We start from the raw sequence: 20,256 nt of genomic DNA on the forward strand, positions 1-20,256 counted from the left end.
TTATATTATTAAATGGTCTTACTCTTTAGATTGCCCTTGCTTTTATTTCATAACAACTACGCAGGTGACACACATACTAACACTTGAGATTGTGTGGTCAGATGTGTGTGCAAACACAAGTTCCTACACACAGTCCCTTCGCTCTCATAAGGAGATATTTCTAACTTTTTATTGACTCGAACCCAAGAACTCCGAGATCGACAAGCTAAGCTAGCTACTAAAACAAACTAGCCTTTTATGTAGAAATAAATAATTGTAATCAAAGTAAATAACAAATTAATGTACTTAAATGAAAATGACAAGTACATTACGTATAAACAGACGTTTTAATGAGAATACACTGCAGTCAGCACTTTCAAGTTTCAAGGGTAGACGAACACGCGATCACTTGTTGAATGTGATTTGTTGTAACTTATGTTTTGATTAAATATATACATACACCATTACAAATTATATATAAGTACGTTACTATACTTGTACATCATCAGAGGCTGATATGACCTGCCTCGTTGTTCTAGAGGCTGGATACAAAGCCGCAGATCCCGAGTACGAGTCGTGGGTTCAATCTTCAGTTGGGCCAATAAAAAGTTATTGTGTTTTTCTGTAAATTGGAGTATGGAGTGGAGGGGTGTTTGCGTACATACTTGTACACTGTAATATGTCCTGCGTAGTTGGCTATGCTTCCTTGTGTTTGGCCACCGTGACCGAAAACTTTCAGGAGGAGGTCAATCACATCATCAATGACTGACTGATTATATTGCAGAAAGATAAGATTATTTTATATTAACATCACATTAGTTGCACTTTAACCAAGGTTAGTAACCGAACAAGGTTTTTCTAGCAGTTTCCGTTACTACGTGCATGAACGCTGTATAATATGACTTGTACATAAGTTGAAACTAGTACATACTAGTTACGTACAATTACGAAAGGAACGGCTTGTAAAATAATAAAATTGCAAAAATATTATATTTGAAGCGTCGATATTTCTCGAATAAATGATTTTATTGTTAAGATTGACTAATAAGGAAAAATATACTCATTGATCTGATTAATAACGTTACAAAATATACAGAGCGAAGGTGGCAACTTATTAGTATAGACTTAATTAATATTACAAACTTAACAAAGTTCCTAGCGTTACAAAATGTTTGTCTAATGTAATTAAAATAATAATTTGTTATTTTAAAATTGCTTTTTACAATTTACTTAAAATAAATGCTAAATAGATTAGTTTTTTGATAAATTAGCAAAGTCACGTATTACGGTTTACATAAGTCATGTTTTAAAATTACAATTACAAGTTAATGTAATACAATGGTTGCATAATCAAAAATATTTGAATATTTCACGATCATTTGTAAAACATTATTACTGTTATTTCATTTTTTGATCACGCCATTAGGAGCGAAGTTTTTTTAAATCATTCAGAAGTCTCTTTGGTACACCGACGTAGAAGTACATAGATTCTGTAGTAGTTGATATGTCGACAGCTTTCCTCTCACGAATCTGAGGAAGTGATGGAACGGTCGATGACCTTGGTACAGTGGACATAGCCATCATAGGACACATTGGACACAAAGGTATTGCCAATGGAGCAACCATGGGACACGACATGGTCAAACATGGCGCTTTTGTGGTAATAGTTTCCACGCAATCCGCTCTTGGTGTGCAAGGTCGTTGCGTTGTAGACGTTGTCATAACGCTCGTGGTGATCTTGTTTGCTAATAGCATTGTTTCTTCGCATTGGTCATTTGTGGTTGTTGTTGAACAGTCATCTGAATCGATATTTAGATACGTTATAATCGTTAAACAAAAATAAAACTTAGGTCTGTGAGTTTTTTTTTTATTTACACTCTATTTTTTGCTAAACTAAATATTTCCCTTAAAAGGTCAATGTATTACCTAAATGAACAAATCATGTCTAACATAATATCTATGTAATTTAACTTAAAACCATCTGTTAAAAAAATGTACCTTGAGTCTCCTCGTGATCGTAGTTCTTAGAGTATCTTTTATCATTTTCATTCCTTAAATTAAGACTAGGTGGGCCCTGTAGCCACTGTCTCTCTTTACACTCATCACACATAGCACAGTAGACTTCCAGCATGTTAGGGTGTGCATTATGCTCCCTGCAATGTCTGCAGGCAAGCCGGCAGTTAATTACTGCAGAGCTGAACGGAAGCATCGAGAATATTCCATAAATAAATATCAACAGCGTTCTGAAATAATATAATTAATAATGTTATCAATCCAATGATTGTCTTCATCAATTGTCTTCCTTTATAAATTAACTTCGCAATTACGTTCAAGCCAAAGAAGCTAATGCATTTATTTAACTCATAATTTTTCTATAACGACGTAACACTTCAATTGATTTTACAAGTTGAATTGTTATTTTAATTAATTAATTATTTCATTTTGATTACTTCATACTAAACTCCCAATAATCTATAAAAAGCGTTCAATTATTTCTCATATATATGATGCGCAAAATTTTTATCACGTATTGGGATGTTATGTTTCGTTAGTGCCTTCAAAGTAAATTACTCGTGAGTAATGTGCCTGTAAGCGTGTAATCTGTTTAATGGTCACATCCTCAGTGGATGGGATTGGATACACCATTCCGTTAAACTTCGATCAATATTTATCAGCGGTTTCTTGTCTATGCGACATGAATTTAATATCGTATCAACTTTTGTTGCTAGCTGAAGTAAAATTTGCGCTAATCTTTGATCCAACTAAAGTTTAGTTAAGTTTCTCTCATGATAAATTTGTTCACTATGATTCAGATCCAAACGGATAAATATAGATTCCTTTGAGGTTTACAGTATATTTAGCAACTTGCAAATATTGATTTATATATAGCGCTGCACGAATATTGTGTAGTTCGAAGAAAACTTGAAAAATTAGGTACTTTTTATAAATTTCAAAATATTTACCTTTTCATTTTATATTTATAACGTAAATCAATAAAAACTCGTAAAAATCACACACGACACTTCGTAATATGAATACCAGTAATGTAAAACTCCGTTAATTTTCTAAGTGGCTTAAATGTATTGAATGTCATCGAATATTCCAATCTAATTTGTGGAGCTGTGCTGATGTTTTCGTACCGTTAAACTTTTTGATCGAACACTAAAACCTCATATTGTGTTCACGATTGATTTCACTTGTTTTATGTGTTGAATGAATGTATACCTTATGTGGAATTCTCGCACTTCGGAATGCCATAAAATGTAACGATCTCACTGTAAAATAACTCGCTCGAAATTTATTCATGAAGTCGAGGAACCGAACGAGAGACGCGATTTATCGAGAGTTTATTTCATGTTTCTTAAATATGATCTTGGAAAATTCGTCGTTATCTTTGTGTAACGGATCAAAACATAAACGTGTCATGACAGGATGAAGATCAAAAAATAATATAAACGTTGTTTTTTTTTGTAAATATTTGACAGTACTATAAGCCACTCACTCTGCCATGGCGTTTATTGTAAACTGGTCAGTTATCGTTTAGCTCTGTTATTGTTTCGAAACTTATATATTATAATCAAGCATAAATCTGAGGAATACAATTTTGTAGCATTGCCACTACATACGCTGTGAGATTAAATTAAAAAAAAAACATCATCACCGACCACTCAAACTTATGACATTGGTTGCTCATGCTAACTAGCTGTTTCCTCTGACTCTGTCCGCGATCAATTTTTTTATTTATGTCAAAAACTCCGTAATGTTTTTGCCTATCTCCTTATTCTGGTCCCAGGCTACATTTATGTCAAATTTCGTTAGAATCTGTTCAGTGATTGAGTCGTGATGATGTAAGTACAGTCAGACACAGTTATTTTCGTATTTAACCTGATTTTTTCCAATTATTAAAACTGTACTCCTCTGTATTTCTATAAAAGCATATGTTTATAATTATGCGTTGACATTATAAATTGACTTAATTTCTCGTTCTGTTTTTTTCATTTGGAAGTAACCTTGTTTCAACCTTAAGTAAAAAAAATGCATTCTGAACAAGTTACTTTATATTTCCAATACGGCATAACAGGTAGTTTTTTTTAATTAATTTTTATTCCGCAATAACATTGCATAATTTAATAGTATTAATGTTTATCTTTGTTGAACAAATTCAATTTCCTGTTTAAGTTATTTACCAAAAATAGATAAGGTAATGGTTTTGATTTTATGTTATCAAAACATTGAGTGCTTGTCTTAAGCTTATAATCTTTTCTTATCATGATTATAATATAATTTATTTTCGTTTCAGTGAAGGAGTTTTCTTTTCCAGGATATTTATTTTATGTTGCTAAGTTACTATCTTACTATCTTGGCTAAGTTTTTATCGGGACTCTAGAGAAGAAAAAAAAACTTTTAAAGTCTCGGAGAAAGGGTTCTAAGTAGCAAGTAAATGAATAGATCAACTTAGTAGTCAAGCACGAAACGTGACTTGCGGTAATATCTTAATAATTACTTGCTTCGTTTAGTTTACGATGTGAAGGAAAATTATTTACTTCTTCTCCGTTTTACATTCAACAAAACTTAACTTAATTGGTTTTATATACAAATGACTATCAAAAACATGGCGACGAAATGAGAAGTTTTTATATTTGCCGGGAAGGCAAATTCCTCCTATATCTACACCACCACCAAACGCGACAGTCTAAACTATAAGACATATTCATATTTGAAAGAGTACTTCGTAGGAAACTGATTTCGGGAAATATTGGTTTTAAAACGGATACCAAATCCTTTAATTTTATCTAATTGTCATTATACGTGTATTTTTTTTTTTCATTTTCGTCGGTCAAAATCCCGACAGATACAGCCGTTTTTAAGATTTAAAACATATATTTGTGTGTATCAAACAATATACACATACATACACATACATACATATATCATGTATATAAAAAATTGTATGTTCATAATGTATACGAATAAATTATAATATAATAAATTACATATTTCGTTAAGAAGAAATCGTCGATGAAATTACATTATAATAATACAACGATTCCACGACTATAGAAAAGGTGATAATTAATATTAAAGGCGATTTGATGACGTTCCTAATTAGATTTGCCGGCGGATTACTGTCGAGGTATAATTAAATTAGTAATTCCCTTTAATATACAGTGATCTAAACGAGGTGTTTGTATGGAAAATAACAAGATCTAATTCATTTGTTAAATAATAACAATTAAACAGAAACGATGGTATATTGGGCGAAGTTCATCTTTATCCCACAAAATCTAGTTTCGGATTGAGATGACCATGATCGAAGGTTTTCTATCTTTATCGACGTTAACTTCACCGAGTATGTTACAAAATAAACAAATCAATTCACAGTAGAATAAACTTGCTAAGGGTAAGGAAAGGATTTCTACTGTCACGAGAATGGTGAAAATAACTGATGTGTGACTTGATATGGGGTTATGTTGACACTATTAAGTTCTTTCGTGAATTCACAACTGTATATAGATCTAAGGATAGTCTATCTTCTTCAAAATAATCCTTCAATTAATAATTCTCGTAGTTTGGATTAAAACAATATTGTTAGACTTTATCTTTTAACATTTTGATAGGAGAATAGCGTAATGCTTTACGGGATGCCTAGCGATGTAAAAAGTCGTTCGATCCTGACTCCTTGGACTATCGGTTTTCCCATTCCTTAAAAAAGCTTAATTGGAGGGGTAAATAGGTATTATTAGTAATTAGCGCATTGCTATAATTCTTTAAAAAAAAAAGGATTTACGTTACATTGCTTCTTCAATAGTTTTATTACGTGTGTTGTCATAACGTTTGATTTTAAATAGATTAAACATGATTTAAAATTGATCTGTGACGATAAATCATAACAAAGTTGTTTTTACCCGTCCGCGCTGAGGCGTGTGATGGAGTCATTGCACTCATAGTGTCCTTCCTGACGTCGACGGTGTCCTAAGCCGAGATTCGGCCTCAGGAGGCGTTTTTAGGACACGCGTGTTCTGAGCCCTTAAGTGAAGCTCTCAACATCCGGTTGGGTATCGTAGACTAGTCCCCCGCTCGGTGACGCTGTCAAGGCCATTTGGGCCAACAGTAGCAAAGTCAATTCGAAAAAAAACCCAGTTTTTTTAATTTCTCATGTAAAATTATCTCATTTGTTTTTTAAGATAATACTAGTACTTACACATAAATCAATCTCGTCATTTATTAAATAAATATTATTTAAATATAACAATACATAATTTAATTTATGTACATATTTAGTTTGATATATTTATTTACAAGAGTAATATTAAAAATTGTTGTATTTCTCTTAATATTTTCAAAGTAAGAATTGGATGTATTAAGTAATGAAAAAAATAACTGTAAAGAAGTTTGAAGATTATTTCACAACACAGTCGCTTCACAGTTGGGAAGAAGGAAGGTATACACGTGACAGAATTACACCCCCACGCACAGAGACAGGTTTCCTCATTACACGTACCTTCACCGCCAAGCACGAAACGAATTATAAAAGCTTATAGTTTGAACTGTCTGTCTTTTATATAGATACGAGTATACTAGCAAAAATTAACCCTGCGGTGCTTGCCTAAACCCACGATCCTCTGTCCATATTCAACATTCTCCATCCTCTCGACCATCACGTTCACGTTTATATGAATGAAATATAACAATTCTCGTTACGTTGTTGTGTTTAATTTGTCGTTATCGAATTACGAGTAACGAATTCGAACTTCGCTTAGTTCGAAACAAGTATTTTATGCCAACTAAGCAAATGTAATTGAATAAATCGTCGAGAAAGATTACAGTTTAGCAAGTTACTAGTATTAATAATTCCTCTCCATTATCTCTGTAATAATATATTTATTATTTGTCTTTCTGGTTATATAAATAATAATAAATAATGACTGGCCTCGACTTTGCACGGGTAGCTAAGTAGATGGATAAATAGTGAAGCATAGATTTTTTTTAGAACTGTGTTAGATAATTTTTATCTCTTTATGGCGATATCTTATTTTTATAGAATAAATATCGATTTACGAAGCGCTCTTGATTACGACGTGTACACGCAAGTTCAACAGTTATTACATATTATATCCATGTGATTATATAAATATTTATTTTTTTATTTATAATTTTATCAGTAATAAAAAAAACAATATGCAATAGTTAAGTCTGATAGAGCAATAAACGGAAAAAAATTGCACAAAATACTCATGCATAGTACATTCAGTCTATTCAATTGATGAAAACAATGAGAATCTCCGCAGTAGGTTTTGAGATTAGCGCGATCACACATACATCTGGACATCTGATTTATGCATAAATTGAAGTAAAATTCGTTGTGACATACAAAATGTGTAAAATATGGAATAGACTAACTATGCTAACTGCTATGATGAAATATAGACGAGTCCTCGTCGACGTATTTATAGCTGCGGCCGTTTTTATTGATTTCGGTTTGTGCAATTTGCGAGGAGTCACTGTTCGGTACCATTTTATGTATCTATTGCTATTGAATACTTCGTCGGTCTAGCACTTAGATATAAGGTCGCGGACCCGGAGGTCCTGGTTTCAATTCCCAGTTCGGATCAATAAAAAGTTATTGGGTTTTTCTATCAGAAAATTCTCAGTAGCAGCCCGGAGTCTGGAAGAGTGTACACTCCCGTGCCCCGGTAAACACGTAAAGTCGTTGGCCCTGCGCCTGAACTGTTTCCGGTCGTTTCGATTGCCGTCCCATCGGATTATGAGAGAGATGGAAGAGCCTTGTGTTTAAGCACACACCTGTGAACTTTAATATGCCTTCTGTAGTTAGTCTCATTATAATTTTTTGCAACCAACCAGAGCATCGAAACCGTTAACTAATAATACATTTATCTTAAAACACTGGCGGTTGATAATTTAATTATTTTAAAATAAATACAAAATATTAAAAAGTTTGCTTACATTAATCCACGGTTCTATCAAATAAATAAAGATGTAATGTTTTTATTAGAATAAATTATTAGAGTATTTACTTTACAATATGTAAGTAAATAAATGTCTTATAAAATATAATACACGAGTTAAGTCCAGTTTAGAAACTTTGGCAAAACGACTTTTTTCTCACAGGACGTTGAACTTTTGTTTGAGGTCTGAACTGAAAGAAGTCTCAAGTAAAAACCTAAGGTCTCTTTGTCGTTATAAACGATATCTATCTTATTTTCCAAAATTCCGACGCTTTAAATGACAAGTTTATTTCAGTTGCAAAATAAATAATATAGGTTCCTTCAAAAATACGAGTATTATTGACAAATTCTGAATTAAGCCAATAAATTTTTTGGGTTTTTTTTTATCAATAAATTTCAACAGTATTATATGTGACGAGTAAGCGATGCCGACCCAGACGGGCTTGCACAAAGCCAAGTATCTACTCTATCTATTATCCTTCAGGGTTTCTTTCGTTTGTTCTTCAAAATTTTTAATCATAAAGATCGTTGCTGGTTGACAATCAATAAAAAATAAAATCAATGTTGAATATGTTAACAATGCAAATGTTTGGTGAACACGACTCATTACTCCCATCGGCAGTCCATATCGATTGAATTCGTGATGTTCGTCGCTGATAGGCGGGCCTCGTTCGGATACCATAGCGCTCGCCACGTGCCGTCACATCGCCTGATAAAAGATAACTCGTACTGTTTACGTACGTGACCTCGTATATTTGTACTAGTAAAACAACTTCTTTACAAGCCCTATTAACCGCGGTCATTACTTTGTTATGTACAATAAATATCTTAAAGTTGTACGTGATTTTGATGCTTGTTAAAATATTTTTATTCGAGAACGGAATAGAGTGAAAGTTCCATCTCTCGTTAGGTTGTATGTCGCTAAAGAAACGAAGGAATTCGTTAACATGATACAAGATCATTTATTGGTGGTAGCAGTAGTAAGCTCGTCAAGGTACTACCCACTAAACAGTTATTCTGGCCAGGCCTGACGGTGCACTGTCTTTATAAGTAATAATTAATATTTATTTGACATTGTCAATTTGCAGTGAAATAAATTTTATTCGTTCGTAATAGTACAGTGCTCCTTTATAAGTATATATGGTATTATATTACTTTACATAATATAATAAACCAGTGCTGGTGGTTTTAGAAAACAGAGATCTTAACTGAAGTTCGCGGGTTCAAACCTCAAATGCTAAATAATTATTAAGTGAAGTTTGTAACGAATAATCTCGTGTTCAACGTGTTGACGTTCAAGCCTTCTTGTGATGAGGAGAAAATGCCATTTCCAACACGTGGGATGTTATTTTATGTTATGAAAATTTAAAATTATCATATCCTATTTAAGACTCGCTCGTAAGTATCGGTGGTTTAAAATATTGTGGCGAAGTAAGCTCATAGTACCGCGACGACTCGTTAGAGAGCCTCTTGAAATAGCTCACAGATATGTCGAGAGCGGCCGTCCCTGGGACGTAGAGCTTGCTTTCATAGACGATAAGAAAATATATTACTTTTTATTTAAAAAAAAAAATTATATAGTCGGTAAAAACGACGTTGTGCCTTGTAAGTTAATAGTTATCTCTGCTTGCGATATCGTACAAATCGTTAACACTTAACGCTAGAATAATTAATGAATTAGTGGTAGGTACCTATCAGAGAATTTGTTCGCATATATGAACTAACCATAAGACCCGTTAATAAAACCATCAGTTACTGTTCCATTACATTATATATATAAATCTAATGTATTTTATATATAGTGTCGATACCGCGTCAGACAGGAGAACGGAGATCCCTTGAGTATCTAATTACACTGGAACACACGAACCGGAACATAACAATATTGATGTTTGGCGGTAGAGTAACGAATGTAGGTGGTATCCGGACCGGCTTCCAGAAAGATCTACAACTATCTAGAATTATCTAATTAATTATACTCATTAGTAGTTAAAGTATGGATGATATTGCGAACCATGTTTATCCACTAAAGCACAATACGCCTTATTATTTACTGTCGGCGTGGCGGAATAAGCTCCAAATCGTTTCAAAGAGAGAGCTAACTTCACTTTAAATATAATTAAACGAGTCTGTTTTTCCCGTTTCAGGTATCAAGTGTCCAGTATGCAGCAAGTTCGTTCTTCCGGACGACATCGAGTGCCATCTTGTAATGTGCCTCACGCGACCTCGTCTTTCATACAATGGTTCGTATCTCGCAATCCGTATCGAATATTTATTTAACAAAATTTCAATTTTAATACACAAACTTACCTCCGTTGTGATTGGTCGTAAGCATCCCATGACGCAATAAGCGACCAATCAGCGTTCAGCTTGAAGTGTATTGATTCAAATTAAGTTGCAAGATTTGTCCCGCACATATGAAGGTGAAGTTAAATAAATGCTTGTAATTAAAGAATATGGCGGTTAAATCGGGTTTTCATAATATATTATAAAATAAAAATAAATAAGTTAGATGGTGTAGTTTGCGGAAAAACCCTTATCTACTAACAATATAACAAATCCTATACTGTATTACTCTATATAATCTACCTTTGAAAATTGTACGAGGTTACTGCTGAATGATTTTAGATTTTAATTAAACTTGGCATTGTACGAGTATATGTATACAAGATAATTAGTTATTTTGGACAACAATTATGTATATTTATAGTTGAAGAAAAAACAAAATAAGAATCAATTAAGTTCTTTATAATAAATTAAACAAATACACTTAAGATTTAAAAAAAAATATATATATTTTTTTACATTACTAATAATTTAGTTATTGTGAAAAATGTCTGATACTTTAAATGTTTTAATTTTTTACATATTAATTTATTTTCAATAAACAAACCCAAATTAATCTTTAAAAGTAAAGCTGAGACGAGCCAGTTGGCGTGGTTGGTAGATACTTGCCTTTCACGCCTAAGGCTGTGGGTTCGATTCCCACCCAGGACAGACATTTGTGTGCATGAACATGTCTGTTTGTCCTGTGTCTGGGTGTAATTTTCTATATAAGTGTGTGGTTACAAAAGAAAAATAGTATATGTAGTATATCAGTTGTGTGGTTTCTATAGTACAAGCTCTGCTTAGTTTGGGATCAGATGGCCGTGTGTGAATAATGTCCCAGGATTTTATTATTAAAGTAACGGTCATAACTTTTAAAACATTATACTTGTAATTATATAGTTTACATAATTTGAATAAGAACTAATATTACATGACTTATATAAAGATATTTTATTTTTTTAAATAATACTAGTAATGCCCGTTGTTATTTTAAGGAGATACTAGTGTCTATTGCTATTTATCATTTACAATTAAGCGAACAGCTTGTGTAAGGAGTGGGAACGACAATAGCCCAATGGATCAGGATCGAACCTGAACTTGTACATCGCAAGCCCGCAAACTATTGCGCTATTGACGCTTAAATAATTAGCATGGTAATCCAAGTGATTTGTCATATGATGGTATAAGTATATGAGTAGAAATTGGTCATATGACGGAAAGTGGTCCCAATCGCCCCTGGACACTGGTACGAGAAATGGTACAAACTATTCCTTACCCTGTGAACGCGCTGCCAACGTTGTGATTGACTGTAACAAGTCATATAACATCCCAGTGTAATAACTGGCTACAAAGCGTTGCCGCTTAGCGCCAGACAACTGAGGTGGCTTAGAGAAGCTTGAACAAAGCCCTACCTGGTCTAAATACCCGGTAAAATTGTTCGCAAAATTTAATTAAATATTCTATTCTACCGGTTCTTTAGAACGTTCAAGAAGTGGTAGAAAGAGGTTACAGAAACAACTGGTATTTGTTATTTCTCTACAAACATTTACTGAAAAGTAAATTTCGCGTTCCGTTGGCTTTTTTAAACGAATTATTTTACTTTCGTTATGTTTTAATAATAAACGCTAGTATAGCTAGAATAAGAGATCGTTTAAAACGTGGTGTCCACATTTGCGTCAGCCGCCCGGTCGCATGGGTTTGGCCGTAGCTTTATAATTAATTATGTCGTATCGTGTACTGCTCTGATTCGCTTAATTATTAACACGCTTTTAATTATTAGCTTCACCCGTATGTAATCAACAAAGTCATTATGTAAACAAATCAAGGAAGTTTATTTTGAACGAATTATATATGAATTTATAAATTTGCATATTCTATGTCATTTTCGATTACAATGCTATGATATTAAATCATTGAGATTGATTTTGCGGTCATTTAATTACTCTGAGGAGTCCCGTACATTATAATAAATAAAGCATTTTTTTAACCCGACAAGAATATCGAAGCAATCGAAAAATAATAATAATCTAAATGTGATGCATATATATGCATTTGTACATTAAAGCATTTAAATAAATACAAATAAAAATTAAAAATTGTTAGGTACTGTAAAAAAGACATTAACATGATACATTAAGCATTTAATGAAGTATTTTTTTTATTAATTTTAGCCTGTAAATGTCCCACTGCTGTGCTAAGGTGTCGTCTCCCTTTTTGGGGAGAAGGTTTGGAGCTTATTCCACCACGCTGCTACAATGCGGGTTGGTGGAATACACCTGTGGCAGAATTTCGATGAAATTAGACACATGCAGGTTTCCTCACGATGTTTTCCTTCACCGAAAAGCACGAGATGAATTATAAATAGAAATTAAGCACATGAAAATTCAGAGGTGCTTGCCCGGATTTGAATCCACGTTCATCGGTTAAGATTCACGCGTTCTTACCACTGGGCCATCTCGATTTTATCGTAAATAATATTATATATTATTCGGTCTCACCTATTATTAAGGTTTGTATAAATTATTTCATTTATGCGAACCGAATAAAATATCGTCGTCGTCTGTGCAGTTTGTATATAATAATTTATTCGTGTTTCAGAGGACGTGCTGAGCGACTCCAAAGGAGAGTGCGTGATCTGTCTGGAGGAGCTCTCTGCCGGCGACACCATCGCGCGTCTGCCTTGTCTTTGCATCTATCATAAGGGGTAATTACACCGACCACTTGCCTTCCATTAACCACGGCGGCCGTCGTCAAACGGTTGTGATATTAGCTCGTCATACTTACGATTGTAAAATGAAAATGTTGTGGTTTTTTTTAAGACCTTAAGTCGATAATCTTAAAGGATTATTCATTCAATAATACTTATACATGTAAATTATTAAATTATATACTTTTAAAAGTTTTCCTTTTCCTATTCTGATCGGACTAGTTCCAATAGCATTCTAGAAATGGTTACGGGATCTATGACTCGCCATATATGACTCATTTTTTACGACTTGATTGATGTGGTAGAATATACTAGTAGGTACATAAAACCCAGGACATCAATGGCTGTGTTATGATTAAATAAGCCATACTTTTTGTTTTATTTTATAATCTAAGTAATGTTATTTACGTTTTCAATTGTGTTACTAATCTAATTATTAACAAATTCAAAAATCTAAATATACTGTATCGATGTAGGTGCTTAGAAGTACTTTTTAAATCGCCATTTTAAAAGTTTAAAATTAAATTTAGATCTGCCACCGGCTCGGATTATAGATTCTACAGAGGAGAACCGGCAACAAACTTAAAAGTTCTTCTAAAACCATAACGAACGTATCTTATAAGAGCCGTGATCGTCCCGTTGTTTAGAAGACGAGAATATTACCCGCTGGTTCAAACACCACTGAATTTTCATGTGCTCAATTTGGGCTTATTCATATTTCACCTCGTACTCGACGGTAAATTGACATATCTGTAGAAGATTTACCTTATTGGAGCAGCTTAGCTGAGTAAGCTCCAAAACGTTCTCCTCAAAAAAGGAGAGCAGTAGAATATTTTCAGGCAGTTACTTTACTAACTTATCTAAAGTTTATTCATCTATTCTACGTGATTAATAACTTGACTAATTTCTGATTTCAGATGTATAGACCAATGGTTTGAAGTAAACAGATCGTGCCCCGAGCATCCCGGCGACTAGTGGCCGCGCGTATCCTCACCGGGCCTCGGGCCCCGCCTGGCCCCGCGCCATGACCGGCCCCCGGCCGGGCACCCCGCGCCGGCGGCCCCCCGGGCCCCGCCACGTCGGCCAGCCATGCCCGAACACGTGCCATTGTCGCGAGTGATAGTTTTATACAATGAACAGACTGCGGCCCCCGGGCCTTGTAAATATAAACTTATGCTAGTGAGATGTTTTACCATTTAATGAATTAAAATTAAAAAAAAAAAACTAAAAAACGAGGACAATCATAGTATCGATAAACGGAACTTCTCGATGGAGTATTATTGTAATATTAATTGAAAATTTTACATCGTTAGTATTTCGTTCAGATGCAATTATTCGAGATTCGTTTTATATATATATATATGTATGTATAACATTCGTGTATACGTATTGTACATTATGTATAGTGACGTCAGGTTTTGTTTGGCGGTCTCGTTCGCGAGCGTTCGTCGCCGCCCCCTCCACCGCGCCCCCCGCGGCCACACGACGTACATATCTGTTCCCTAGCTTATGTATAATATATAATATCATTTGATCTTTTTTCATCTTGATAAATAAACTTGATTTGTTTTTAAATTTTCTACGATTGTTTTATTTTTTCCCTATATTATACAGATATAATTAAACTATACCATTTAATTTGATGTTTCTCTTTTTTTTTTTAAACTAAACTTGATACGAATAGTGGTAAGGGTATTATAACAAACGGTCATTAAATATAATTTTTTATTCTTACATTTTGTGACCTGCGAAATTCAATCGCAGTTTATTTCTCCACGTGTAGTAGCAGTATAATTGTTTATTAATCAATCCTCCTTTTAAGTAATGTAGTTTATATATCATAAGAACATACGTAATATTTATTATTTTTGAATAAAGTTAACAAAAATGAATTAACTATATAATTATTTGAACATGATATTTATTTGTATAACGAATCAGTGATTCTCAACCACTGTGCCGCGAAATCCTTAGTTTTCCGCCAAATTTTAGACATTATTATGTTAATATTATTAAATAATATGATTTAAAAAGAAAAATCCTTTTAACAGGAATAAAATTAAATATATTAAATCCATAAAATTTGATTGGTTCGTAATCTATTTCACGCAGTGTGTATAAGTAAGTAAATAATTTTTAAACTTATATTTTTCTTTGTGTGCCGCCAAATTTTGAAATCGTTAAGTGTGCCGCAACAAAAAAGGTTGAGAATATCTGCACTAAATCATACAATATCTTGAAAAGTAAAATCCAAGTTGGGCTACAACAATGTTACGAAATGATGTAACAGAAAGTATGACGCTTTTACAATCGAAACTCCTCTTCCCTCTCGGACCGCTTACTGAGTGCATGTGTTTATGGCTTGTTTGTGATTAAAATTGTTTGTTAAAGTTACAATTAAAAACAATAAATCCGTGCTATAAAATAGGAGTGCATAACCAATAAGAAGGTATACGTTCATCGCGGCGCCTGGTACTTTGCGCCTAGTACAATCCGCTTCGTGGCTACGATTTATAAGGCCCCGCCTACCTCTTGCGAAATCCTGCTGCCCTGGTACTTTAAATACGATCACTTTTAATTATTTATTAAAAATAAAGTTGGGGTGACACTTTGTCAAAGGCATATATAGAAAAATGCCAATTGAACACTCCCCTCCGAAAACACCTACTCCTATGTTACAGCATTCTCAATCATCTCCGGATATAACCGGAGATTCCAATGTAACCATGAGGTCACAGAGACTAAAGCGTAAACAGGGAGATGACTTGGAATATTTTCTGAGTAAATTTGAAAATATGTTCACTACATGGACAGCCGCACAGGACGCGAAGTATGAATCACTAATAAGTACCGTCAACACAATCAGAGATCAGAACTCACAAATTTCATCGTCAATTGAGTTCATGAGTAACAAATACGAAGAGCTGAAAATTAAATACGACACACTTATGCAAGAAAATCTAGAAGACAAAGCACAAATTAGAAATTTGGTGGATAAAATAAAAAACTAGAAAGAAGAAGTCGTGCTACTTGTATAGAAATTAGAAATATTCCGAGTGTGAAAACCGAAAAAACGCAGGAATTACAAGATATTGTTAAATCACTTAGTGATGTGCTCAAAGTCGAGATTGACCCTTATGAAATACGAAACATCCACAGGGAATTTTCAAAAAATGAGAAATCTAAGCCATTAATTGTGGAATTTTCGTCGGTAATCATTAAGGACAAAATATTGAGCTCGGCAAAACGTTTCACTAAGGACAATATGGCTACAGACTGAACACCAAGCACCTGAGCCTCGATGGACCTCAAAAAACAGTTTATGTGTCGGACTTCCTTACACCAAGCATGAAAAGACTCTATTTCCTTGCACTCTTGCAAGGAAATTTTGCTGCGAAAAACAAGTACAAGTTCTGCTGGGCTACTCCAGGTAATATATTGTTACGTAAGAAAGAAAATGAGCCCTCAATTCGGTTAAAAAACGAACAAGACCTCAAGCGCTTGGAAACTACATAAGCGACTCGGGCTTATTATTACTGTATTCTTTTCTCTTAGTTATTAATCTATTGTTTGTATACACATTGCACACATATACATCACAAACTCAGTACTCATTTTTCTTTTTTAACTCAATTATAAGAAGCACTCAATCAATTATAAAACTTCATAGTATAATAAATGTTTATATAGCGAATTTACTAATGCTCATACCCACCTCACTTAATCTTATGCAACGAAAGCAAGAAAAGTATGAGACTAATTTAACGTTTTTCATGAGTCCTCCATACTGCATTTCTAATATTCGATTTTAATATAATGGCAGAATTAAATAATATAAATAACATTGATAACTTTGAATTAACAGACTTAAAATGTTGTCCTAATGCTTATCTTAAAATATTGCAACAGAACATCAGAAGCGTAAATAAAAACTTTGACAGCTTAAATGTCCTACTATCGAGATTCAATTACAACATTGACATAATTATTTTATCTGAATGCTGGCTTTCTAACGTCATTAATCTCCCCAACGTTCCGGGATACACGTGTTTTAGCACTTCAGTAAACTACAATCAAAACGATGGGGTCATTGTTATTTTGAATAATAATATAGATTTTAAAGTAGAAGAACCTAAAATGCAGGAGGCTAATTGCCTCACAATAAAAATAAATAAAGACACGGTGATAATTGCCATATACAGACCTCCTAGTTTCCGCCTCTTAAATAATTTCATTGAATCTCTCCACAACTTGCTCGTGCAGCTCTCATCATACAAAAACATAATATTAATGGGAGACATCAATATTAATATTGCTGACTTAATCAGGATACTTCGAATTATCTTGAAGTCCTGTCATTTTTTGGTTTAATCCCGGCATATCACACACCTACTAGAGCCAATAGTTGCTTAGACCATATAATCTTTAAAACAAAACTATCATCTTTTACCTTCATCTTAAAAACAGCAATAACAGATCACGAACCAATTCTTTTATGTATGAATAAAAATACCAATAGTATGTATAAAAAATTAAAATACTCATATAAATTAAATTTTGACAAATTAAAAGATGATTGTAAAAATTTAGATTTTAGTGAGATATATAATATAAATAACAATCCAGATCAGTGCATGAACATATTTATTAACCTTATACAAAACATTATTTTGAAAAACACAATTACCAATAGACTTCCTCGAAGTAAAATAATTAAAAAACCCTGGATCACCATAGGTTTGCTGAAATGCATAAGAACTAGGGATAGAATGCACTACAAATTAAAGAAAGAGGTAAATAATGAGACTAAGAATTACATACAAACGTTACAGGAATTTTTGTAATCAAATTTTAAAAAAATGTAAGAGGGACTACGAAAGAAATGAAATTAAAGCCGCTGGAAATAATAACAAAAAAATATGGAACGTAATAAAAAATATTAATAACTTAAATAAAACTACAAACCAACCTTTTGAACTCCTTAATATAAATAAAACACCCCTGGAATCAGTAAACTCAGTAAACAAATACTTTGCAAGCATAGGTGCTGATCTGGCCTCAAAAATAACCTCAAACCTATTAACCACCTCCACTAATACCTTTAGAACATCATCTATACAAAACTCATTCCTTGTCTTAAGCACTACAAAAGATGAAATATGTAGACTTATAATCGACCTAAAATCAAACTGTAGTCCTGGCTGGGATGGCATAACGTCCAAGGTACTCAAGTGTCTAATTGAATTTATTGTGACTCCGCTCACCTACATTTTTAATAAAGGTTTATCCGAAGGTATATTTCCTGTTTCTCTCTAGAAATCCATAGTTATACCCATCTTTAAAGCCGGAGACAGAAACCTTGTATCAAATTTCCGTCCAATTTCAATATTACCATCCCTCTCGAAAATACTTGAAAAAATTATAAATAATAGACTTGTTAAATATTTGGAAGATAAAAACTTAATCGCAGATACACAATATGGCTTTAGGAAAGGAAAATCAACCTCGGATGCAGTTCATTCTCTTGCGGATTTCATAGTAGACAATAAAGAAAAACGCCTAACTATTTTTATTGATCTTCAAAAGGTATTCGATACAGTCTCTTTGAATAAAATGATCGAGAAGCTAGACAGTTTAAGCATTAGAGATAGACAACTACAACTTTTACAAAATTATCTGCTAGGTCGCTCCCAGCAGGTTAAAATAGGTGACGTTATCAGCAATGAGAGATTTGTCACTTATGGAATTCCTCAGGGTAGCATTTTAGGCCCAACTCTATTTCTTTGCTATATAAATGAACTTTGTAACCTAAAGCTAAGAAAGTGTAAAATAATATCATATGCAGATGATACCACACTTACATTTCACGGTAAAACATGGAATGAAGTATTTGAATTTGCACAAGAAGGTTTTAATACGGTTAATCACTGGATGTCTTATAATACCCTCACTCTGAATCCAAGTAAAACTCAATACATAGTTTTTTCAATACGCAACGCACCTAATAATACAATATCACACCAATTAGTAGCTGATTCGTGTAATCTAGCAGATCATACCAAACGTACCTGTCCCATTATTAATAAAATAGATCAAACTAAATACTTAGGTATAACAATTGATAAAAATCTTAATTTTAAAGGGCATCTAAAACAATTAAGTCAAAAACTCAGAAAACTTACATATGTTTTCAAAAATATGAGACATATCGCTGACTGGACCCTCATCAGGACTGTTTATATATCATTATGTCAATCTTTAATAGCATACTGTATAACTGTATGGGGTGGTTCTAACAAAACGCACATAATTGAAGTTGAAAGAGCTCAAAGAATGATACTTAAAGTAGCTCTCTCTAAGCCACGCGTATTTCCTACTGTAGACCTATATAGGGAAGCAAATGTTCTAGCAGTCAGAAAACTTTACATTTTGAACATCATTTTAAAAAAACACTCCAGGATTAAAGCCTCACTGATTGATATAGCTGACTCTAGAAGATCTTATGAAGTATGTAAATCTGTAATGGTCAAAACATTCTTTGCCCAAAAATTCTTTGATTTTAAAGCAGCCAGGCTTTACAATAAATTAAATAAATTACTCTCTATTTCAAATTTACTAAAATTCGCATGTAAGAGGAAATTAACTGACTGGCTTTTAAAACTGGACTATGAAGAGACAGAAAAAATATTAATTTAATACATTAATAATAAACAAGCAATTGTAGTAAAAAAAATAATCTACACACATATATACACATACATACAACACACAGGCACAAACACACACACACACACCCATACACATGCACTCACACGCACATATTCACAAGCATACATTATCTTTTTATTTCTATTAGCATAAGTATAACTTATTACTAGATAATATATTGTAAAAGCTTTAGTGTTTCTCCTGTTAACTATAAAATTAAACAAATAAATAGTTCCTTACTCAAGAGGGGGAGCCAGGAGACCCTTAGCACAGGGCAACCTAGTTTGGGCTCCTGTATCCACATATAACTGTATTTATATATATTATAAAAAAAGAAAATGTAAACATTATTGTCTGTGAGAGAGAATAAAAAAAAATAATTTATTATTATTATTATTATTAAACTGACAATCATGTAAGGGGTATGTAACGCGGAGAGATGAACGTTAAACTGCAAAAAAGTGGATGACTGGCTTGTGAGTTGATGATGTAAGATGGCGTTGTCATCTGACGACTAGTTATAAGAGATTATCGATGATCGAGATGGATCGAAAAATCGTAGTAGTA

General features: G+C 33.2%; 2 protein-coding genes across 2 annotated transcripts in view; one reads left to right on the forward strand and one right to left on the reverse strand.

Annotated features, from left to right (window-relative positions):
• The window catches only part of LOC126774349 (E3 ubiquitin-protein ligase ZNRF1), a 131,905-nt gene extending 117,344 nt beyond the window's left edge, over positions 1–14,561 (forward strand). The window contains exons 2-4 of the mRNA XM_050495835.1: positions 10,094–10,189; positions 12,873–12,978; positions 13,899–14,561. Coding sequence (XP_050351792.1) covers positions 10,094–10,189; positions 12,873–12,978; positions 13,899–13,956 — 260 coding nt within the window. The 3' untranslated portion in view covers positions 13,957–14,561. The remainder of the gene's footprint in view (positions 1–10,093; positions 10,190–12,872; positions 12,979–13,898) is intronic.
• LOC126774348 (uncharacterized) lies at positions 1,089–3,309 on the reverse strand. Its single transcript, XM_050495834.1, has 3 exons — positions 2,943–3,309; positions 1,978–2,222; positions 1,089–1,778 (listed from the first exon to the last, which is right to left on the reverse strand). The coding sequence occupies exons 1-3, from the start codon at positions 2,948–2,950 to the stop codon at positions 1,402–1,404; spliced, it is 630 nt and encodes a 209-aa protein (XP_050351791.1). The 5' UTR covers positions 2,951–3,309; the 3' UTR covers positions 1,089–1,401.
• Positions 14,562–20,256: the final 5,695 nt, after the last annotated feature.

This window comes from Nymphalis io, chromosome 16 (genome assembly GCF_905147045.1).
Source record: "Nymphalis io chromosome 16, ilAglIoxx1.1, whole genome shotgun sequence".
Taxonomy (NCBI): Eukaryota; Metazoa; Arthropoda; class Insecta; order Lepidoptera; family Nymphalidae; genus Nymphalis; species Nymphalis io.